The sequence below is a fragment of the Bidens hawaiensis genome, unplaced genomic scaffold, assembly GCF_021521415.1.
Source record: "Bidens hawaiensis isolate Kalapana, Puna unplaced genomic scaffold, B.hawaiensis_p1.1 tig00039579_1, whole genome shotgun sequence".
NCBI classification, from domain to species: Eukaryota; Viridiplantae; Streptophyta; class Magnoliopsida; order Asterales; family Asteraceae; genus Bidens; species Bidens hawaiensis.
This window is the reverse complement of record NW_027496967.1, coordinates 6,872-31,817: the sequence shown is the minus strand read 5'-3', so window position 1 is coordinate 31,817 and position 24,946 is coordinate 6,872. Positions and strand designations below refer to the sequence as shown.

The window sequence follows — 24,946 nt, the reverse complement described above, 5'->3', positions numbered from 1 at the left end:
ACATGTTTAGCCATGTGAGAAACTTACTTGGTGTCAACTGTCAAGTTATACTTGTGCATCATCTTCACAAGTTTTTATTACACAGATCCAAGTTGTATCCCTCATTTTCTTTGCATATTAGACAAATATGATGATACAACTTTTTCGAGGTATAAGACCTATTTAAAGACAATTCCAAGAAACACTCGAATTGTAAGTGATTCCGTTGTTCATTACAAGTGCATTGAGAATGTGCTAGAGGTGGCAAAGTGCGGGTCAAAATGGGTTTATCAGGTGAACTTGCCATTTTCCCTTGTTGAGTTTTACGATTAATTATTAGTTAAATGTGATTAAGATAAATCTACTTAGAAGGTTTTGTGTGTTTTTATACACTCTTGGTAACTTTCAACCTATTAATCTATTAATCATTCACATAGAGATCAAGTGCATAACTTCAATCGACAAGTTTACCCATGAGCAGGTTAAAATTGCCACAACTACAACGCACAACCAGTTCATAAGGAACTTACCTCGTATATTGTGATTCCATATATACATGTAACATATCAAAAAGTAATATAATCAACTATGATTCTAATGGTTAATATTGTAATCCAAACAGTATTACTAAATTAACAGTTTCATAAGAGTTGAACATTGAAAGGCATTTGTTTGAGCGAACTGGTATAAATTTTTAAACATTAGAAGTTTGGAATAATACATACTTCAACTAACATCTGCCCGTCTAGCTCAGTTGGTAGAGCGCAAGGCTCTTAGCCTTGTGGTCGTGGGTTTGAGCCCCACGGTGGGCGTTTATGTTTCTTTTATGCGTTTTTGTTAATTTCATAGTTTATTCTAACCACCTATGTGTTCAAATATAATCTTTCGACATCAAACTAATTTCATAGTTTATTCTAACCACCTATGTGTTCAAATATAATCTTTCGACATCAAACTGATTGACTAGGAATCAAATAAAAAAAGTGGGTTTACATGGTGATGACGGGGGTAGCCCAAGGAAATAATAAAATGGCTGAAACACATTAACGCTAAAAGGGTTAAAAGGTTAGAAGCTTCGTTTCCCGCCAAACTTATGTAAACAAGTACCCACGTGCTACAGTACGATGTCAAATCACTGTTCACATCCTTGTCTCCTCTGACCAAAGTACTTACTCAGATAAAGTATTATTATTTTAAGCTATGGACCAGCGGTCCAAGCCTTCCCGCCCATAAAGGTCAACTCTCTATGCAAACAAGAGGCTAACTAGTTTAGTTAACTGAACTAAAAGGCTTAGATCTTCTTCATATAAATAGATAACTTAGCCTTAAACAGAAACATAACAGATTTGGGCAGATAACACCATCTCCCTAATCTTCTCTTCTCCCTTGAGAAATATGCTCTTAGCTTATTTCTTTCTCACTTCAATAACTTCATAGCTTCATCATGAACATCATCCTAAAACCGATTCCAAACATCACGGTTTCGGATCCTTGGTGAGCTATAACAACAAACAACTAACTAGTGAACCTCCTTCAACGTTTTGCAAACGTAGAGGGACACCACGACCTGCGTTAGGCTAACCTGAACCCTTGAAGCCTCTTAGCCTAGCCAGTCCATTCACTATCATTGGTCTTATCTTTGTTGTAGCAACAAGTTGGCGCCCACCGTGGGGCTACGCCGCTTACTTTATCATAAAGACCAGTAGTGTAGCTCTATCACCATGTCAGAAGGTGGATCTCCCGGGGAAGTCAACCAAGTGTCAAGAACACCGACACCAAGCGTCGGTCAAGAAACTCCGGCGACAACCTCGATTTTTTCCACTCCGAGAGGAACTTCGACGGGACCTTTGTTCCTCGATTTTTCACCTTTTCGAACTCCAACCCCTTCGCGATCCGGGGTTCCCTCTCCTCATGCAAGAGTCACAAACACCCCAGAACGTGTCGACTTGATGATGGAAGGGGTATCACGACATTTCTTGCAAGTAAGGCATCTCCTTAACCAACACGTGAGCCAAGAAAGAGAAAAGGGGATAAGAATAAGGCTGGATTATGACGAATCAGAGCCCTCATTATCGCTCCGACGACCACCTTCCCCTCCAATCAGCTCACGACCGATTGCTTCTCTTTTTGAAGCTGGTCCAAGTATAACCTGTCAACCCTTTAACCCATCTCCCTACAACTATGGGAGATCAAGCCCAACGGCTTTCCCTTTGTTCACCTCACAACCCCTTGGGCACGAGACCACTCTCGACCAAATATGGAGGTCACCAGCTTCAAGTGCTCCTCCTACAGCCACTACGTGGGAGCAGGCCATGACGGTCTTGCCCTTGGCTCGAAGTGCAGCAATGAGCACTTCCACGGGAGCAAACCAAACAGCAGCAACACCTGAAAGGCTTCAACCTCATGCCTCAGATGATGGCTCAATGATGGCACACTTCCCTTGGACCCAGCTCATCACCCAAGCACTGGGTACTCACCAAGGAACAACAAGTCATAACCCTGCTGTAAGGATAGATGAAGATTTGGCAAAACCTTACAAGCCCGGTAACCTATCTTGTTTCTCTCAACAAATCGCCGATTATGACTTTCAAACGAAAATCAAGATGCCACCCCATATAAGAACGTATGACGGGACTGAAGATCCCGAAGACCACCTCCAGGTCTTCACTGGGGCGGCCAGAATTGAGAAATGGTCCCATGCTGAATGTTGTTTGATGTTCATGCAAACGTTAGTTGGGTCAGCCAGGATATGGTTCAATGACCTTCCTGCTCAAAGCGTTCGAAGCTTCGACGATCTGAGCAAAGGCTTCTTGGCCCACTTCTCACAACAAAGAAGGTACGTCAAGGACGCCACGGTCATTTTTCAGATAAAACAAAAAGATGATGAGAGCCTTCGCGACTTCATTGAAAGGTACAAGAAAGAAGGGTTACAATATGTGGGGGCTGACGAAAAAATGAGGGTGGCATGCTTCATGAACGCCATCACCTCCAAGCACCTCACAAGGGACTTTAACAAGTGCCTGCCTAAAACCCTTGAAGAAGCTCTTGAACGAGCTGAAGCTCATATTCGAGGCGAGGAGGCTGTTGATTTCAAAGAACAACGAAAAAGAGCTCCTAGTTGGCGAGGCAACAGCCCCAACCGAAAGAGAGGGAACTACAATACCTATGATAAATACCCAAGGAGCTCAGAACAACGGGCCTGAAGGCCGGAACCCTCCAAGCAGGGAGAAGACTGTGAACTTCACAGCCTTAACCAAAACCCCTCAGGAGATCCTTGCCACTGAAGAAGTGAAACACAACTTCCGACCTCCTCGACCCTTGACCAAAAGCAAGAAGAACAAAAGCTCCACCCAGTTCTGTGAGTTTCACGAAGAAAAAGGTCACCACACAAACGATTGATTTCAACTCAAGAGAAGAATTGAGGAAGCTGTCAAGTCTGGAGAATTGGCTCATTTGGTAAAATGGGTCAAAGACAAGATGGCTGAAAGAAAAAGCAAAGAAGTGAATATGGTGAATATAGACCAAGGTGTTCCCCACAAACGACAACGCTTGGAAGCTTGGGAGCTTCAATGCATCTGTTTCCCGCCGCCTCAAGGTAACCTACTCTCAAACCCTCTAACGGTGGAAGCGAATGTGGGAACACTCCAAACAAACAAAGCCTACATCGATACAGGGGCGGCCACAGAGATCATGTATGAAAGATTCTTCAACCGGCTGAGCAAGGAAGAACGTTCAAGGCTTCAACCCTCCGAGTCATCTATAAAAGGTATCGCCGATGTACCCTTGAAGCCTTTAGGCCAACTAACCCTTGATGTCTGTTTTAGTGAAGGCAGGATGAAGAAAACCAAACCAATCACTTTCGTGGTTATCAATACACCTTCCAACTATGATGTAATCATAGTTAGGCCAGGGCAATGTGTGTTCAACATGGCTGTTTCGGTTAGTCAAGGTGCTGTGAAGTTTCCCACCGACATGGGAATTGCAACCCTTCAACCTACTCAAGAGGTTTACACGGTTGATGGGGAAAGCTCAAAAATCAAAGACGAGGAGCAAGGCTTAATCATAAATCCCAAGTACCCTGAATAAAAGGTACGGGTAAACACAGGCCTCTCCAAAGAAACACTTTCACACCTTGAAAAGTTGTTGATGAACTACATCGATGTTTTTGCTTGGTGCCCGGAAGACATGACAGGCATCTCTCGAAGCATTGCAGAACATGAGCTGAAAATACCTACCGATGTTAAGCCTGTTGTTCAAAAGAAACGGGTCTGGCTCCTGAAAAAAGTTTGGCTGCATGCCAAGAGGTTGAAAAGCTTGTACAAGCCGGGATCCTACGTGAGGTCAAGTATCAATCTTTGGCGGCTAATCCAGTCATGGTTCGAAAACCCGACAAGTCTTGGAGGATGTGAATCGACTTCAAAGACTTAAACAAAGCATGTCCAAAGGATTGCTATCCCTTACCCGAGATGGACCTCAAGGTTGACTCTTTAACCGGCCATCCCTTTAAGTGTTTTCTCGACGCTTACAAGGGTTGCCATCAGATTCTCATGAAAGTGGAAGATGAAGAAAAAACCGCTTTCCACACGGACAAGGGTATTTTCTGTTACCAAAAGATGCCCTTTGGCCTACGAAACGCCGGTGCAACCTACCAACGTTTGATCGACAAATCATTTGCTAGCCAAATTAGCAGAAACCTGGAAGCTTATGTCGACGATCTAGTAATCAAGAGCAAAACCGAGCATCAAATGCTTGAAGACATACACGAAACCTTCCAAAGCTTAAGAAAGATCAACATGAAGCTCAACCCGGGAAAATGTTCATTCGGGTTCGAAGAAGGCAAGTTTTTGGGACACATTGTGGGAAAACAAAGCATAAAAGCTAATCCCAACAAAGTCAGGGCTGTTCTCGAAACCAAGTCCCCACAAAGCAAAAAAGAAGTGGAAAGTTTGAATGGAAGGCTTGCAGCCTTGAATCGTTTTACCTCCAAGCTTGCTGAGTAGTCCCTACCCTTTTTCAAAACGTTAAAGGGTTGCACCAACAAGAAATATTTCAGGTGGACGGAAGAAGCAGAAGAAGCCTTCAGCCAAATGAAGCAACACTTGGCTTCACTTCCAGCTATTGCTGCCCCTGAAACAGGAGAGCTGATCTCTGTCTATCTCTCAGTGGCTGAAGAAGCATTAAGCGTAGTTCTAACCATCGAACGAGACAAAGTTCAGGTACCCGTTTATTTCTTTTGTAAAACGCTAAAACTAGCAGAGATCAAATATACCCCTTTGGAAAAGCTTGCTCTGGCCTTAATACAAACGGCCAGAAGGCTTCGAAGGTACTTTCAAGCACACCCTATACAAGTGGTCACTGACCATCCCATCAAGAGTGTGCTTGAAAAACCGGAAAATTCAGGCCGATTGGCCAAATTGGCTATGGAACTAGGTGAACATAACATCACCTATGTCCCAAGAAAAGCTATCAAAGCCCAAGTCTTGGCGGACTTCATTGTAGAATCCCAAAACAAGTCATTCTTGAAATACACACAACTGCCTCTGAACCTACTGACTTTGAAGCCTGGAAGCTTTTTACCGATGGAGCTTCCAGCATCGAAGGGTCAGGAGCTGGGCTCGTTTTAATCAACCCTGAAGGGTTAGAATTTACATATGCTCTTTGACTTGAATTTCAGACCACCAACAACGAAGCTGAATACGAAGCATTGATCGTTGGTCTGAAGGTTGCCAAAGAAATGAAGATCCAAAAGCTACAAGTCTTCACAGACTCGTTGCTTGTTTCAAGTCAAGTCAATGACAGCTATGTAGCCAAAGAGCCCAACATGAAGAAGTACCGTGAAAAGGCAAAAGGGTTGATGACCACGTTTCAAGAATGCACCATCAAACAAGTCCCAAGATCACAAAACAAAAGAGCCGATGCCCTGAGCAAACTAGCATCTCTCACTTTTGCACACCTCACCAAGAAAGTATTGGTGGAGGTGCTGAAAACTCCTTCAATACAAGAACTGGAGGTTCAAGATGTAATCACTGAAGAAGGTCCCAATTGGATGACTCCCATAGAAAGGTTCCTCAAGAATGGTGAGTTACCTTTGGACCAGACTGAGGCTGAAAGGGTTCGAATCAAATCCAGGCAGTATGTGTTACAAGGAGAAACGCTTTATAAAAAGGCTTACCTTGCACCACTACTGAGATGTGTAGGCCCCGAACAAAGCCAATATCTGATCAAAGAGGTTCACAAGGGTATATGTGGAGCTCATTTTGGGCCAAGAATGGTGGTTGCAAAATTGATGAACCTTGGATACTTCTGGCCCACCATGCACCGAGATGCAACGGAACAACTCAAGAAGTGTGAAGCTTGTCAAATTCATGCACCGGTTCCCAAAAGCCCTAAACACGATCTAGTCCCCATCTCCTCGGCTTGGCCATTTCACAAATGGGGAATGGATATTGTTGGTCCATTCCCACCGGCCAAGGGTGGGGTAAAGTTTTTGTTAGTATCTGTTGACTACTTTACCAAGTGGCCTGAAGTCAAACCACTTGCAAAAATAACGGGCAAACAAGTCATCGACTTCGTATGGGAAACCATCATTTGCCATTATGGGCTGCCATGAGTGTTGGTCACAGATAATGGGAAACAGTTTACTGAGAAGCCTTTTAGCACGTGGTGCAAAGAATTCAGAATCACTCAAGTATTCAGCTCGGTCGCATACCCACAATCCAACGGCCAAGTTGAAAGAACAAACAGAACCATCGTCGAAGGAATCAAAACAAGGCTGGGAAGGCACAACAACAATTGGCTTGAAGAACTCCCAAACGTTCTATGGGCAATAAGAACAACCGAAAAGACGAGCCACAAACGAACGCCTTACAGCCTAGTGTTCAGATCGGAAGCTGTAATCCCGGCCGAAGTCGGAGTTGTGACTCAAAGAACACTCAACATGGACCTCGAATCAAACAACAATGAGACCATGTTGAATTTGCAACACCTTGAAGAAATTCGTGATCAAGCCGCCGTTCAAGAGGCCAAATACAAGCAAAAAATGGAAGCTTATTACAATGCAAGAGTGAAGCATGAACACTTCAAGCCTGGAGACCTTGTACTCCGAAACAACGAGGCCAGCAAAAAATAAAATCAAGGAAAGCTTGGCCCAAAGTGGGAAGGACCATACACAATCCTCTAAGCCCACAAGGGTGGATCCTGCAAGCTGGCCGACGCAGAAGGCAAAAGGCTTCCAAGACACTGGAACGGAAAAACCCTTAAAAGGTTCCATGCCTAGTCGAAATGTAAAAATATATTTCAAGAGATGTACAATTATCCTTTTTGTGAAACAACAACCTCTTGAATGAATGATAAACTTTTTGTCATAACTTGTCTTTACTATCCTATAATCAGGTTGAGAACCTAGCAAGAAACTCCATGACAAGGGCCATGTAAGGGGATGATCTCCCAGGCCACATCGCTCAATAGGTTAAAGGGTTAAATGGACCTATATAAGGGGTGAGTACCTATATCAATTCAACTCCATGAGACTTAGAAAATTTTTCAACAAAAACTTGTCTCATAAAAAGGTCTGAACAGCCTACATCAAGTCGTTCCTTAAACTTCAAAAAAGTTTACGAAAACAAAAAACATACACTAAGTAGTGATATAAAGGATAGCCAACATGTGATTTTTACCTAATAAAGCCTTGAAGCTAAAAGTGACTGCAGCACTAAAACTTCTTAAGGAAAGTTAGCTAAAATCACATCAAACTAACAAGACAAGCAATCAATACACAAATACATAGAACATCACAAGTTCATAAACAAGGTCATTCTAAGGCCATAAGCTAAATAGCATCCATACATAATAAGCCGATTAAGGCTAAAACAAGGAAACCACATGGATTCCCAAGAAACTGTTCAAGGGCCGTAAAGGCCAAACACAACCACAAGGCAGAAACTTTAAGAGTTCCATGCCAAACCTACATTGTTCAAGATTACATAACATTGTTTTAAAAAGTGCTAAGAAAGCTACGAATAAAGTGTTTAGGCATCAGAAACAGGCTTTGAGGTACTAGCCTTACCACCCTTAGCCTTCTTGGATTTCTTGACTTGTGGGACAACATCAGCAACAACCGAGCCTTCGAGGCTTGCCACATGAGACCCGTCGCTTCCCCCAGATAAAGTCTCTTCACTATCACTAGAGCGGGAACGTTTCTTCGACAAGGACTCAATCACCTCTTTGGCAACCTTCTCATCAAGGCCGGCCGGTTTCAAACCCTGCAAAACTGAAAGTGGTTTACCATAGCATGATGAAACTGCACCCACATAGGGGTAAGTAAGCCTTTCCATGGCATGAACTGAACTGGTAAAAAGCTTGTAGGCTTCAGGGTTGAATAAAGGAGATTGCTCCATAGGCTGGCCGGTTTTGTGATGATGGAAACTTGCGATAAAACCCAAATGCTTTCCATGGCCTAGCAGCTTCGTATAAACATCACCCAGCACCGAGTTAAACTCCTTAGAATGAAGAAAGTAGGACACAACCTGCTGAAACCCATGCTCGACCAACCACTTGTTATCTTCAGAAGTCTGAGTGACCGAAGCTTTCAAGCCTTCCTTCTCCATCTCTAAGGCTCTCTTCTGCATCTCAAAAGCTTCACGGTCAGCACTAAACTTGGCTCTATCAGCCTCCATGGCTTTCTTCAACCCTGCCATCTCAATCTCATGGCCACGAGCCAACTCTTCAACCTTTTTCACATGCACTTTCTCCTTCTCTGCATAACCTTCAACTTCTTTCTTCATAACTGCCATAGAAGCCTTCATCTTCTCCTTCGACTTCATGAACTCCTCATACTCCTCCATCCCCGTACGAAACCGAGTAACACATTATGCCAAAAGGGCAGAAACGTTACAAGAGTTCAAAATCAACCTAGAAAACAGGGATTCACCTTCCATCTTGGAGATAGTATCACGAACCCCCGGAGGAGCAAAATGAGCCAATGCATCGGCACAAACCTCGGGATCCTTGAAACTATCCCCAACCTTGACACTCCATCCTGGCACATAAACAGCATTCCCGTCCAACCCTTGAACGACTGGCATCTCAACCTTCTTGCCAGTCGGCTTCTTCTTCTTAGAAGCTACCAATCCCTGTTCTTTCTCCACCTCCATAGTCGGACCCTGGTCTTCAGAGGCTTGAATGTCATCGCTAACCTCAACCGGCTCATGAGAGGATGAGGTGGCAACAGACTTCAGCAAACGTCATGTGGAACGACGAGTGGAAGATTTTGGAACGGTGGTCTTGGTGGACCCTTTAACATTTGCAACCCCAGCATACCTAGCATCCTCAAATCGACCCTCTTTCCCTCGAACAACCGAATCCTCTCCAACAACGGCTGCAACATCAGTAAAAGCAACGTCGGAAGTGTCATCACTCTTTAGGAAGTCCAAAGCAGACATGACTGCAAACACAAAAGAAATCCATCAACAAAATATAACAACAAGGTAAACCAAGTATGGGATAAACAAGTGCATACCCTTATTATCCCTCATAAGCACGGGATCCCGATTAGGCTTATCCCAAAGTCTGCTAATTCCTAATAACGCAAGGAGATGTTTGGGGAAAGGGCGAAGACGCGAAGGACATGCTCTAATAGATTTCAAAAAGGCTTCGTTTAACTCAGATTCGGCCGGTTCTGGTTCATTTAGAACGGCTTCGGGTTGTCTCCAAACGGGTTTAAACGGAAGGATAGAATCAGAAACAAAGAAAAACCGATCCTTCCAAGAACCAAGGGTCGTAACCGCCGAGGAAACCAAACATATATCAACCTTGGTATGTTCGAACGTATAACAATCACCATTTTTCGCTAAACGAAAGAAACGGAGAAAGTTCAACAGCGAAGGGTCATATTGATGCGTGCTATGTAGCTTGTATAAAATATGATAGATTGGATATTTAGCTTTTGCACAAGATCGTGTTTTAAATTTATAAAAGTGATTTCTACAAAGACTAAACACACACAAAATAGGCAAGTGTACCTATCGTATATGTAGAATAATATTGGTAAGAACCAAGTATCGATCCGTGGACACAAAGGTTTCTAATAATAAATCGTTGTTTTACTTCAATCGGAGGTTTTAATCATTTTGAGGTTAATTTTTGAACTTTTTTATAAAATATAAATAATTATATATATATAATATATAGGTGACCAAGATAAGAAATTCTAAACGAGTTGTTCAATTATACGAAGGTTACCATCTAAGATCAAGAATCCACTCCATTTTAGCATTGATAATTAATATGTAGACATGTGATAAACTTACCGTATCAATATATGATAGATAACTCCTTAACCCAAAGTGAGCATCTTTGGCACTAAGAAGATGATATGCGCATTTTAAAGTTCACCCTTTCCTAATGTCATACCATCTCAATGATGTCAATTTAAGTTGGCAAGCAGTTTCGTTAAGTAGAAAGATTAGGATTGACTTCAATTTCTCGAATACCAATTCTAACAACTTCGGGTGATTGTAGTTCATCACACAACCTCCCCTTGGTTGATTTAAGTAGGTTATGATTACACATTCCATTAACATATGGTTTCTTTAGCTAATTTGATATCCTAAGCAAAGCCATTTTCGGATTACCAAGGTTTAGAAAAATACACCATAACTTATATCTCATCATTTCTAAGTACAATATAAGGATCCATGTTTCGATAATGTATCAAAGTATTTCTATCTTTCAAGAACATGAATCGATCATGAACGATTGCCAAAGAGATTCACAACCACCAACTTTGAATTAGTGATTTAAGATGGTGAAACATTTCTCATCAAAAGATAATTGTAATATAACCATGTACTTAACTAGACTACATCACATGTCTTGATTAATTATCAAGTAAAACAAAGCTTCTTCATAGATTTTAGATGGTAAAAGGAGTTTAACTCATAATGAGCATTATGATGAACATTAAGATGATTGATAATAACAAATACATGATTAAACTTGGAACAATCTAACCAAATGTAGATGAATCCTTCTTCTTAATGATGGGGATGATGGTTGATGATGATGATTAGTGGTGATGACCTCCAAACCTTCAAACTCTTCACTAGATCTTCAAGGTGAGTGTTAGTGTGTGTTTTTATAAGAGAGAATCGGATAGAAATCTTTTCAAGGCACACTTGATGAATGCAACATGAGCCACTATTTATAGGCAATCTGGATGGTGAGGCACGGCCCCGTGCTTGATGAGCACGGCCCCGTGTATTTTTATGACATGTGCCAGATTTGTTTTGTCTTTTGTGTGAGCTGGCAACGGCCCCGTGGTTAGCAGACACGGTCCCGTGCTTTTTAGTGACATGTGCTCAATTCTTTCGATTGTCTTTTCTGCATTCCCGTCCACGGCCCCGTGCATGCTGAGCACGGCCCCGTGCTTTTGTTCTCATATTTTGTCTTTTCTTGTTCCATAAGCATGGGGGCGTGTTTCTTGAGACATGGGGGCGTGTTTCTTTGTTTTCTTGTGTTTTTCTTCGTCTTTTTGCTTGTTTCTTCATTTGAGGTTTGGTTTCACCTGAAATTACGTTTTATTATGATAAGTAGCCTTTTATGCTATGTTATTAGATAGAAATTGCAGTTTTTAGAGATTATTTGATGCTGAAAAGATATATATTTCTATGTACATCACATATCCTAGGGTTCTACACAAAAATTCAAAGTGCAGAACCCTAGCGAGCCCTAACGGATGGATTTGGCCAAATGATATACGATAATACTCCAAAACATTAAGAACAAAAACCGAAAAAGGGTGTCGGGGGTTAGAAAATTCGAAATGACGGCAATATAAAGCGATAAAACCCGCCGGACAACGATTAATGGAAGAGTCGACCGGCAGAGCAATCGGCTTGTATTTTAACCCTATCCCCCATTCAATACAAAATGATTCGACCTCCTCTTGGGTCAATCGGGAAAAACTGATCGGAAGATCCTTTTTGGCAACCATAATTTCAAAAGAAAGATGAAGGATCGAGACTAACCTGGTAATGGATCGAAGGAAACTTGAAAGTGTTAATGGTGGAAAGTGTTAAACAAATCTGGAAGAAAGTGAATAGTTATCTAGTTAATAACTATTAATGAAAAGCAGTTATTGGAAACCGTAATCTGACAGTTACAATCACATCAACTGTCACATCAATAATTCAAAAAACAACCAAAACTGAACAAAGCTTCGGAGCCTTCAAGCCTTGAAGCCTTTAAGCAATAAACAAAATGTGTGCAAAAGTCAGAAGCCTTTGAGAATACTCCTCAAAAACCTCTGACTTGGGGGGCTGATGACGGGGGTAGCCCAAGGAAATAATAAAATGGCTGAAACACATTAACGCTAAAAGGGTTAAAAGGTTAGAAGCTTCGTTTCCCGCCCAAACTTATGTAAACAAGTACCCACTTGCTACAGTACGATGTCAAATCACTGTTCACATCCTTGTCTCCTTTGACCAAAGTACTTACTCAGATAAAGTATTATTATTTTAAGTTATGGACCAGCGGTCCAAGCCTTCCCGCCCATAAAGGTCAACTCTCTATGCAAACAAGAGGCTAACTAGTTTAGTTAACTGAACTAAAAGGATTAGATCTTCTTCATATAAATAGATAACTTAGCCTTAAACAGAAACATAACAGATTTGGGCAGATAACACCATCTCCCTAATCTTCTCTTCTCCCTTGAGAAATATGCTCTTAGCTTATTTCTTTCTCACTTCAATAACTTCATAGCTTCATCATGAACATCATCCTAAAACCGATTCCAAACATCACGGTTTCGGATCCTTGGTGAGTTATAACAGCAAACAACTAACTAGTGAACCTCCTACGTTTTGCAAACGTAGAGAGACACCACGACCTGCGTTAGGCTAACCTGAACCCTTGAAGCCTCTTAGCCTAGCCAGTCCATTCACTATCATTGGTCTTATCTTTATTGTAGCAACACATGGAATATGAGTTAGCAGAGTAATTGTGATGAAAAATATTATATGGATCGGTTTTCATACACGTTTTATGCTAATAAAACAAAATTTTAGTGACTATACATCTAATCATGTTTAGCGAAAAAATTAATATCCAAAAATTGTTTTCTAGTTAATTCCCGTCATTGTTTTCATATTGCCGATGCGAACCATTTTCACTGATATAGTTTTTTTCCTTGGTTAAGTCCTTCCGCTTTGTATTGAAGTTATTGTAGGCTTGTAGCATGGTGAACACATTAGACATAAGACGAAATTCAAAAACTTGTTTTCTAGTTAATTCCCGTCATTGTTTTCGTATTGCTGACGAGAACCACCTTCATTGATATAAATATTTTTCTTCGGTCAAATCCTTCCGCTCTGTATTGAAGTTATTGTAGCATGGTGAACACATAATTAGACATAAGATGACATCCACACCCACCGTGGTAGCTAGGTGGTGGTGTCATTGGCTCTCCTGTTGCAATTCATAATGTAGCAGCTAGCCTCTCATATAGACGTGCACATAAAGGTTGTTAGAAAAAGCCGGCCATAAGAGCAGCTATACAATTACAATTAACGAGCTCATGAACCCCGCCATATCACCCCTACCCGAAGTCTACCCCCCCCCCCCCCCCCCTCCCCACAACCATTTCTCTTTTCAAAGATAGTGGACCCTTCGCGTTCTCTCTCCTTCTTACTCGCATATCTTGCCTTCTTCTCTGATGTACGGTATGCGGTCACAAACCAATCCTTCCCTCTCTCCTCGCCACATGTGCAGCCTTTTATCTTCTCTTTTCCACGTCTGCTGTCCATGGCTACCAAAACACACGTTGCAGATAATGTAGATTTGATATGGCCGACATTATAAAATGCATATAGCCATATAGACTAGTAAAAAAAGTTGGTTTTTAGGTTTCACTATATGTTATTTATTTCTTTTACTGATTAGAAATGATTATGTTTTGTAAGTGATGATCAACACAAATATGGAATCAAGGAGATTTCCAAAACAACATATAGTTCAATATACACCAAAATAAACCATCTTCATCTTGGTTTCCTAAATCAACAATGTGTCTTAACCAATTACAATAATTGAATTACAAGGTTAAAGATGGTTTGATTCACATAATCTCTAAGCCGGGGTGTAAAAGCCAGAAAGCACAGGACGAAGACCGTCGAGTAATAACTCCGCAGTATGCAAATGTGGAGCTATTTTCTCGAGAAAGCTCTTAGCCCGTCCTACATGTGGAGATATTTTCTCGAAAAGGTTTTGTAGCATTTCCAAAAATGCAATTATCTTTTCAATCTGTTTTCTAGCTGATTTCAAGAAGTGGGTTATGTTCTTAACATGCGTTGTAGACGATTTCAAGAATTCAGTTATATCATTAAGAAGCACTTTAGCCTGTCCCAAAAGCTTCCTTATCTTGAGCTTTATGGTGTTCCTCTTGTCCTTGTTGCCTGAACTTGATTCGTTGTCACCTACAAAGAAAGAACCATAATAATGTCATGCTTAAATTCAATCTTTTAAGCACAAAACGGCTCGAGGTTACGCTGGTTGATACTCATAGGAGCTCACCCATCCTGATACTAATCCTACAAGAGTAGTTTTAGCTGTGGAGTTTTGATATGATCCACAACCAATGCACCTAAAACGTGTTGATGGTATTTGAGGCAAGACATTCCTTAAATCAATAATCAATTCAATCAAAATGAGATTTGCCTAGGGTGTTACACTTTTCACATATGATTAAATTTGATTGATACCTGTGCCATCCGAGGCTTCAAAATGTTGAGACATACTTGCAGAATGCTAACCTTGCTAAAACCATAATTAATTAATAAACATTTTGATATATGACTTAACATGTTTAGTGATTACAAGAGTGACCAATGAAACTTACAAGAAAGTAAGGGATGGTTGATCTATAAAAGAATCTCCTATGCTAATAATAGTGTAGGAAGATGAGAAGGGGGAGTTAATCTATTTATAACCACACTAAACTACATACTTAATTAGTCCTTGGAAAGTGCCAAGAAGCATACCACAAATTTAACAAAGTATTAAGACCAAGACTTAGTTTGGCTTATAGAAAAACATTATTAACCGTCAACAAATTAATTAGAGGAAGTTTCATCCATGGTGATGTTTAGAGCATGAAGACGCGTAGAGTTAGCTCATGGACTTATTTCTAGATAAGGGAGATTGCAATTTAAAAAAGAAGACACATCCGAATGGTTCAAAAGTTAGATTAGATTATATTATTTTTATGTTCATTGTCTTCTACCTAGATTATATTAAATACTAATTTAATCTAGTTATTTGTCTAAATCTATCTCTTGACTCTTTTACGGTTCACCTCTTTGACTTTCACACATTGATAGTTACGATTAACTTCCAATAGTATTCAACTAAAGCTTTTCTAAAATAGATCATGATTCAAGAGCCAGAGTTTCATACATCAAGTTTATTAGGCTTGCAAGTTTTAACTCGTAACAAGACTATAACATACGAAAGAAGCATGACCCTTGATTTAATTGAGTATAACTACAAAGGAAATCTTATTAATTCATTTCTTTTAATTATAATAAATATAATTACAATAAATTATAGCGAATATATGTTTATAATGGTCAAATAAAATACTTAACTTCAACATGTAGGGAAATCCAAGTCGTCAATATCTAGTCTACAACAATTACAACGTGGATCTAAAATGTAGTGTCGATTTCTATAGTCACTAATAATTTTTACTTAATTTTGTTATTTTCTAGCATGTTTCGACACAAACACTAGATGTGTTATGCGGTGCCACGGAAACTATGAATAATTGCAAATAGCAAGTGTATCACCCTAGAAACCAAAGGCAAACCATACATTTTGGACACTCCATTACATAGATCCATTACTTACTTGGGTCGGTAGATGCTACAATTCCGGTGTGAGCAAAGTCACAATCACTATCATGACGGCCATGGGCCTGATAGTAAGCCAGGGAGGCTCGGAGGGTGTGGGAGCCTCACCATCGGCCGAGGCACATAAGGTTCGGGGGCACAAACATTTTTATACATATTACATATATATATTTTTTTGGTGTTAAAAATAAGGTTATTTGCAATCGTTTATGAGATAAATACATGCTCATAATGGTTTCAACTTATAACAAACTGGTTGATAAAAGTTTTATCCATGCACGCTAACGAATAAAAATTTTCGATAAGGCGTACAGATATTTTTATTTTTGCTCGGTCGAGGTATTTAAATTCTTGGAGACGACCCTGATAGTAAGAGTTCATGAGGAATGATGCATGTCAGCATGTGCTCGCACTTTGTTGGGCTCGAAGCAAGGCCCAACCCGATCGACACCATTGCTAGATACATTTGTAATCTATATTGGCTTGAAGTGCAACATCACTAGCATTAGATTTAGGGCCTTAGGCACACACCAATGCTTTCCCGGTGATGATGGTGTCTTTGATGATGAGCTTGGTGTTGCTGGCGAGTTTGGTGATGGCCTCGTTATCTGTAATTTATGAGTATAAATTTTCAAATTATATCAAAAGTTTTACGCATGAAAAAGTACTTGTAACAATCTCGTATTCGATGAATGAGGGGGTGTAAAGACGACGCAAAGAGAAGGGGACCCAAAGGATCCCCTTGTTGAACCCCAATATTTGACCAAATACAAAGCTGGTTGCCGGTATAGAAAGTTAACCTATAGGGAAATAAATGGACATATGGCACGAACCTCATGCAGGAGTGTTGTCCTATCCACTAAGTTGAAGACATTAGAAAAATCGACTGTAAGCAAAGCCAAAGACACATCATAGTAGAACATATATAAAAACCTATTCGTGCTATTTAAAATGTTTAGAGCATGTTTGAGATTGAGTTTGAAAAATGCTTATTGACTTTTTCAAAAAACCATTTTGAAAAGCCATGATTTGAGGCTTTTAGAAACCTGTTTTTTAACCCTTTCTAAAAACTAAAATAAAAATGATTTTTAAGATTGCCAAACACATTATAATTTATTGATTTTTTAAAGACACCAATAAGACAATAAACATCGTATCATATCTTCACATGAGGCTCAAATTGGTTGCTTATCATTTTGTGAAGGTGGGCCGGTTGGCCATTTTCAATCTCCAACGGCCCCATGTAATGTGTAATCATCAATCCATTCTCAAATTAATTAATGTTCCCTTAAGAAGAAACTTCGTTTAAGATATTTTGGTTTTGACTCTAGTTACGGTCTTCTTGATTAGCCAAAAGGAGACTTAATCTTGAGTCATGTTAAATTTCAGGTGTAAATTTCAGCACAAAACCTGGACCACCAAATAATTTAGTGTCTATAAAGACAACTCAAATAATATAGTTCTTCCACACCATCATCATATCTTCATATAAGATTCTAATTTTTAAAGGTAAGCTGCCATGTCTTACTTTATTGTGTGTTAATCCATAAATTAATAAAATGATTCTATTATGGTTTCAGTGAGTTCAACATTCTGCAAAAGCTAGCTAGCATGTCTCAAAATACATTTGAAGTTCCCGTTGATGTGCCTACAACAGGTATGTGTCAATTTGAATATGTATATCTAATACAAATATTTATCATAAGTTCATAACAAATGTAACAAATTAATGATCATTCCATCTTTCGAAAAGATAATTCAGATTATTAGTGGTTGGTTCTTTGTAGGTGCATACTACAGCCATGATCATCATGGCAAAATGGTAATCATCAAGGATCGATCATCATACACGTGCGCCGGATGCAAAGAATTAGGGTACGGAGATAGATACATATGTAACGAAGATAAGTGTCCATACATTCTTCATCCAGACTGCTTGTTCCACAAGGAAGTAGCAACGCATGCGTTTTTAAACGGATCCACTTTCAAGTTCTTTGAAGAACATTCTAATAAAGAGCATAGATCTTGTGTAGCATGTGGATCAAACATTAAAGGCTACTTTTACCACTGTGATGTCACAAACAAAAACCTACACCCATGTTGTCTAAACTAATTACAAAACACCATCCGAGTTGGTAGGATGAAGTTTCGGCTCTATGACAAGTTGACATCACCATAGGGCTGTCAATTTATGACACGGGCCTGTTAACACGACACGACACGACACGGGTTTTAATAGGTTTGGGTTTTAGCTTAACATGTTTCGTGTCTTGAACATGTCAACCTGTTTAAGACATGCTAAAATTCGTGTCTTAACATGTTAAAAACCTGTTAACATGTTAGTAACCTGTGTATATTTTTAATTTTAAAAAAATAAATAAATATGAACTCCTAAAGTCCTAAACCTAAATAAAAAAATGCATACGACATTTCACTCATGCTCATCAGAACAGCTATTATATTTTTAATGGATGTTATGATGTGCATATATGGTTTTTGTTTCGAGTATGTTATGGATTTGTGATTTTTTGTTTCATATATGTTAAGGATTGTGATTTTTTTTGTTTCAAATATGTTATGGATTATGTATTAATTAAGACTTTTATACTTGTTTTGAAAATTTTTGTTTAATTAAATATGTATTATTCATTTTATGTTTAAACAGGTCTTAACAGGTTAACTTGTTACTAAACAGGTTCGTGTTCGTGTTTGGAAAAAAATGACATGATTATTTATCGTGTCGTGTTTGTGTTTAGTACAACAGGTCATCGTGTTTTATCGTGTCGTGTCTTATCGTGTCGTGTCCGACATGTTATGACAGCCCTACATCACCATGTTTTTACTGCTATCTAGAGGAGACACAAAACATGGATAGTTGTTGGTGTTATGTGTCAAAAGGGTGGCAAAACTAGCAGGCTCGTGTTTCATGTATGAAACATGCGATCGCCAAATGCTTGAACGATAAAAGCAAGAAAGACAAGACGGGCAAAATAAAGAGGAAATAACCGAGCTTTTGAAAAGGGCTAAAGTACTTCTAAAAGACATAACTGAGTTCTTGGAATCGTCTAGACCGTATATTGAGGACATAAGTAAATTCATGAAATCGGCTAGAATACAGCTTCAAAGTATAATTGCATTTTTGGAGTTGTTAGAAAAGCCTCTCAAGAAATGGAGTGAACATTTGGGATCGGCTAAAGTTGGTCTCGATAAAGCAGTTATAATTTTGGAATTGGCTATATTAATTCTGGACGGTATTATTATTTTGTTTTCTGGCGAGGTCTCGCACCAGAAGGCTGATCAAGCATAGCCCTTTCACTATTTTTTTCTTATAGTAATTTGTTGTTCAATGATATATGTTGGGTATATATGGATCCAAGTTTTATAGGTAAGGAATGTATGGGTTATAAATTTGTGTTAGAGTGTTGAATATCATTTTCCTAGTTTGATAAAATTTATATTAATATTTAATTTTGGCTTGTTAATTTTGAAGTTTGAGGAAAGAAAGGATTAATGATTTAATGGACTTCTTTTCCAAACATGGCTTAATTAGATGAGCATGTATGTGTAGATGACAGATAACCTTATGAATTAATGAACAACGTACTGAGTTAATGAAACTCTTGATATAATTTACTTGTTTTTGTTCGAAAATCTTGAGCCCGGTCACCTAGTTTATAAAACAATTTATACGTCTTGTGTCCGGCCCCCATGGCGTATTCGTCCAAGCTTTGTCACTGAATATGGGCACACTTGTAGCGTGTATGCATTCTCTGATTCTCTTAAATGGCCCATAACATTAATGAAGGTGATGTTTATCGATTCCACTCTTCTGTAACCTATATATATATATATATATATATATATATATATATATATATATATATATATATATATGATTTAACATCATTTTATTATTTTACACGATTTCACACATGTTTTGCCAAACAACATTAGATTATGTTTTGTGGTGACACATGGACTATATGATTGCAAATAATAAGAGTATATCAACCAACAATGCAAAGGTTAAAGTGTTAAACCAAACATTTTGAGACACTCCATTACAAAGAACCCATGGTTACAACTCTTAAATCCTCTTCATCTAAATATATTTACAGGCACCATTACCTGAAAATGATTACGTTAGTTAAATAAGGCAAACCCACCAGCCCATTTACAAAGCTACAAATGGGCCAACATATGTGGGCTGATTGAGAGATTAGTGTTATTTAATATTTACTTACTTGGGTCTGTGGATGCTACAATTCCGGTGTGAGCAAAGTCACAATCAATATCATGACGGCCATGGGCCTGATAATAAGAGTTCTACGATGCATGTGCTCGCACGGTGTTCGGCTCGAAGCAAGGCCCACCGGGCTGGGTTGGGCTTGAAGTGCAACATCACTGGCATCTGGTTTAGGCACACACCAACGCTTGCCCGGTGTTGATGGTGTCTTTGTTGATGACCTCGGCGATGATAGCGGTTTTGATGGTGATGGTGACTTTGGTGATGGGCTAGTAGTCTGTAATTTTGAGTATTAATTCTCAAATTATATTTAAAGTATCATAACAAATTTATGTAGAAAACATTATTTTATTAAAATTTTGTTTTAACGTGACAATGAGAAAGGTGCAAAAGAGATGTGAGTTACTCAAGTTCGATTTATTATAACGTGAATCCAGCCACGCTCGTACTTATACTATAGCTTGAAAAACAAGTCACAAGACAAGCTCGAGATTTATTAATAAAGCTCGAAATGAGCATAGCTCGAGCTCATTCCAAGCTCTACTTTTAAATCTCCACCTTTTATCCTTGAATGTTTGAAATATTTTTATTTTAATAGCAGAATATTTAATTTTATTTATTGAAAAATATGTGTAAAGTGTATTTTTTTAAAATTGTAATTTTCAAAGGAGAGGGAATATCACTTGTACTTTTAACAATATCTTATATCTAATATATTCCTCTTTTTTTATTCAGATTCGATTGTACATGCCACATGTTTATTTAATGTTTAGGATCCTCTCACACCACCTATGATCCTTACACACCATTTTTTTTTCTAAACGGCTCGTATAGGGCTATACGGTCGTATAGCACCTAAATCGTGTCAGTTTGTGTCTGATGTTGTCAGTCATCGTTTATAGTGCTTCATATAGCCCTATACGGTTGTATAGACATTTTTTTTTGGAAATTTTTTTTGACATACTATGTGACTTGCACCATTTTTATTTTGCAATTTTAAACGTTATCATAGCCCTGCTTGTGGTGCGCACATATGATGTATATATGTGTGAACCCTCGGGTGGGCAAAAGTGAAATTGCACTAATTTTGACGTTATTTTACTAATCTCGTGAAAATAACGTTAAAAGTGACGGACGGTTAATCAGGCATCATGTAGTGGCGTTGATAGCCGAAAGACAAGGGTACATGCACCGATCAGCCGGTGTCCCGATGATTGAGTGCTATGTGCCTTATGTCCAAGGCTTGATGCAAAACTACTATCGAGCCGGGGGTCTCACCGAAAGCAGCCTCTCTATCCTTATAGGGTAGAGGTAAGGCTGTCTACATCTTACCCTCCTCAGACCCTACCATAGCTTTGCTATTGGTGGGATATACTGAGTACGATGATGATGAATTTTAAACGTTATTCTTTTCGACATCTTACCCTCCTCAGATATGGGGTAGAGGTAAGGCTGTCTACATCTTACCCTCCTCAGACCCTACCATAGCTTTGCTATTGGTGGGATATACTGAGTACGATGATGATGATGATTCTTTTCGACCATTTCATGTGTTGTTTCACTTATATAGAATTATGTTTTGAATTGAAAAGTTGAATGGTATGATATTTTAAAATATAATAAATTGTCTTTTAATATTTACATAACACCTTTAGTTAAGTAATTTGTAGTTGTACCCCCAAAAATATTTGCTTAAGATTATATTATGTTACACTTTATAATAGTTCATACACAATAATCAATCAATGATTAAGCAAGCAAGAAAACACTTGGCCAAATATGTTTATATGGGTCGTATAGCATATACGGCTCGTATAGTTGTTTTCCGACACCGATTAAGGCAGTCTAAATTTTTCTGCAAATGTTTTCTATACGGTCGTATAGCCCTCTACGACCGTATAGGATTTATGGTTTGTCGTGGAGCAATACGAGTCATTTAATGCTATACGGCTCGTATATGTCTATACGGTCGTATAGGCTGCAAAAAGCTGTTTTTTTGTCCCCTTGTCAGTCATTCGTACCCTATACGGCTGTATAGACCTATACGAGCCGTATAGACATGTGGGGTGGCGTATGAGGATCACATTTCTTATTTAAATATATGTTGTAATGGTAGAGATGTCTCTTTTAAAAACCATGTGTTTCATAATATCATTAAAAAAACACAAAACCTACCTGAGGTCCGTGCATTAATCCAACATCATAAACTTGACTGAAATCGGGTCGAAATAATCCAAAATTCTTCTCATCCAACCACGGCCCTCTAAGATTCTCATTAAACATTGAAAATATATAAGTTTCAAACTTTCGTCCGGGCATTAATGGTGTTCCGACACCGGAGGTCACTTTTTTTATTAGCCCACCGTTCTAAGCCGCTGCATTCGCAACATTGGCATGTGTTTTGTGGGTTGCCGCCCGAAGGCCACCCTGTCTCCGCCACGATTATATCGACGTCTGTCTACCCTAATTTCTTCATGGATACGTATACGGCGTCCATTAGTTGATCAAACTGGTTGGTGTACCTTTGAATTAATAAAAAAAATTAATTACAAATGTTACATGTAAAAAAAAAATTATAGATTACACAATATACAAGTGTTTGCAAAGCTTTTTGTATTTATTTTGGTTTGTTGGTGCCTTTGCTTAGTGGGCATGCGGCGGTGGGTTTTTTTTCAAAACATAAGATGCTGGGCTTGCCTGCGTTATTTGTGAATCGTCTTTTGTTATTGAATTATCTCGGGTAGCCAAACTTTATTTGTTGGTCGTTCAGAATAATTAAAAAAAAAATACATCATTTGAAAGAAGCTTTTAGAATAATGAAAGGTCAAAAGGAAGAGTTAAATAAAAAAATGTGTATAAGGCTGTGTAGTGGAAGGTTACATAATCGGGACGACTTACATCATGTGGCGTCCAATCAGCAAAGTATGAATTTTTATTTTATGGTGTAATAGTGTTATATATCACACATCATTAAAGTAGTAATATAACAAAAGCACAAGTGGGCGACATACCCCCCCCCCCCCCACAGTCTGCCCGTTTGTAGCCTAGGGGGCGGTGTTCCACAAAGTTGTCGCCCCGAAACTTCCCAAATTGTCGTCCACTACGGATAACCTAGCTATTATTAAAAGGTTAATATTAAAAAGTTATTTAAAAAAATCAATATAAATGTAGATTGCCGGAAAAAAGAAAGGAAAATAAGTTAAAAATTTCAAAATTTTCCCTTTTCTCTAAAACCGGTTTTATGTGGGATGCATCAGTTCGGCATCAAACAATACCCGAACAAAAAACAAGTGAAATTATAAACTCAACAATGTATCAACCTTGTCAGTTTGATATCAGTATTATCAAAAATACAAAAACCGAAAAATGAAACCAGTCAAATTGTCAATTTCTTCTCTCGATGAAACCAAAGAATCGATGCAAGGAGCCCGACATCCCACCCGGGCCAAAACGACGCCTTACTTGGCGGATTAGACCTCAAAAGAATACTCAACAAATGCGAGGTAGAAACCTTAACATATTTAATCCCACTTTTAATTAATGTAGCATGCGGTACTCTCATAGTAGGTACAAGGTGGTCCACTATATTATGTGGACCCCAATGCAGTACCTCCGTACCAACAGTGGCGAAGCATGGACTAAAATATCGGGGAGAGGGGGACTCAAAATGTATAAAAAAAATTTCACAAACGGGGGCCAGGCTCAATTTTTTACCAAAAACGGCTAAATTTACATTACATATAAAAAAATTCGGACAAAAACGGGTAACTTTACACTAAAAAAACAAGTGGTCGGGCCACCTCGGGCCCTAAGTAAGCTTTGTCAATTGTACCAACCCAAATGTAGTGTATCTTGGTGATTGGATGGAATGGTTTAATGTTGTTGTGGGCCAACCTACGGGTGGTTCACAGGTCTGTTAGAGACGGGATGTCCTCGTTGGGGACGATAACAGAGACGAGGATACCGGTGTTACTTTGGTAGCAAAGGCTTTTAATCCTTTTTGGGTTGACGTTGAATATTCGTACGTAGTCGATAGTGGTGTTGGATTTGAGGAATTGTGCGACGGCGGATGGGAGTGGGAGGTTGTCGCCAACGATGTCATAGTTGACGCCGATAGAGGTGGCCGCGCGGACGAGAAGGAGGAGGGAGAGAAGGCGGCAAAGGTTTGAAATGAGCATGGTTGGACACTAATCCATCTAAGCATTTCGATCACCAGCTGTTATTGGTTTAAGTTTTAAGATAGTTTAGCAGATAGTGGTCACGTGCCAAAAATCGCCCCTCAATGTAGCCTCTTCACTACACATGCCCGGTTACTTCTTCGTTATCTACTACTTTTAAACCATTATAGATTTGGTATTTAGTTTGTTGTAATATATATTTCTCAAGCTTTCTAAATAAATTTGTAGTTTTCTCGTTGGCCCAAATTGGCTGCTTATTTTTCTATGAAGGTGTGGCCGGTTGGGCATTTCTAAAGTCAGCCCCATGCATATAATATTCATGGAGAAAGTTCGTCTTAAGACATTCTTGTTAAATTTCTTCGAAATGTACACAATACTTGGATGACCAATAGTCAAACTAATGAGTGCCTATAAAAACTAACTCAACTTAAATCAATGAATCATCTAACTTTTTTATTCCGTCATCATAAATCTGGTATTCTATTTCTAGAGGTCAGCTATGTATTACTTTATTTTGTGTGATTTCTCAGTAAACCTGTTAGTAATCCATAAAAAAATAATAAGATGATTTTATACATATTTTGGTTTCAGTGAGTTCAACATTCTACAAAAGCTAGCTACCATGTCTCAGTATACAT

At 39.0% G+C, this 24,946-nt stretch overlaps 1 protein-coding gene, 1 non-coding gene and 1 pseudogene across 2 annotated transcripts; 1 reads left to right on the top strand and 2 right to left on the bottom strand.

Moving 5' to 3' along the window:
* Window positions 1–718: 718 nt before the first annotated feature.
* Window positions 719–791, top strand: TRNAK-CUU (transfer RNA lysine (anticodon CUU)). Its single transcript has one exon. It is a non-coding gene; the product is annotated as a tRNA-Lys (tRNA).
* Window positions 792–14,019: 13,228 nt separating this feature from the next.
* Window positions 14,020–14,931, bottom strand: LOC143591342 (uncharacterized). The gene is made up of 3 exons (XM_077071577.1): window positions 14,873–14,931; window positions 14,736–14,790; window positions 14,020–14,450 (listed from the first exon to the last, which is right to left on the bottom strand). Exons 2-3 carry the CDS (start codon window positions 14,767–14,769, stop codon window positions 14,104–14,106), a joined length of 381 nt encoding a protein of 126 aa, XP_076927692.1. The 5' UTR covers window positions 14,770–14,790; window positions 14,873–14,931; the 3' UTR covers window positions 14,020–14,103.
* A 4,919-nt stretch (window positions 14,932–19,850) lies between these two features.
* On the bottom strand, window positions 19,851–24,308 carry LOC143591348 (glucan endo-1,3-beta-glucosidase-like; annotated as a pseudogene).
* Between the last annotated feature and the right edge of the window lie 638 nt (window positions 24,309–24,946).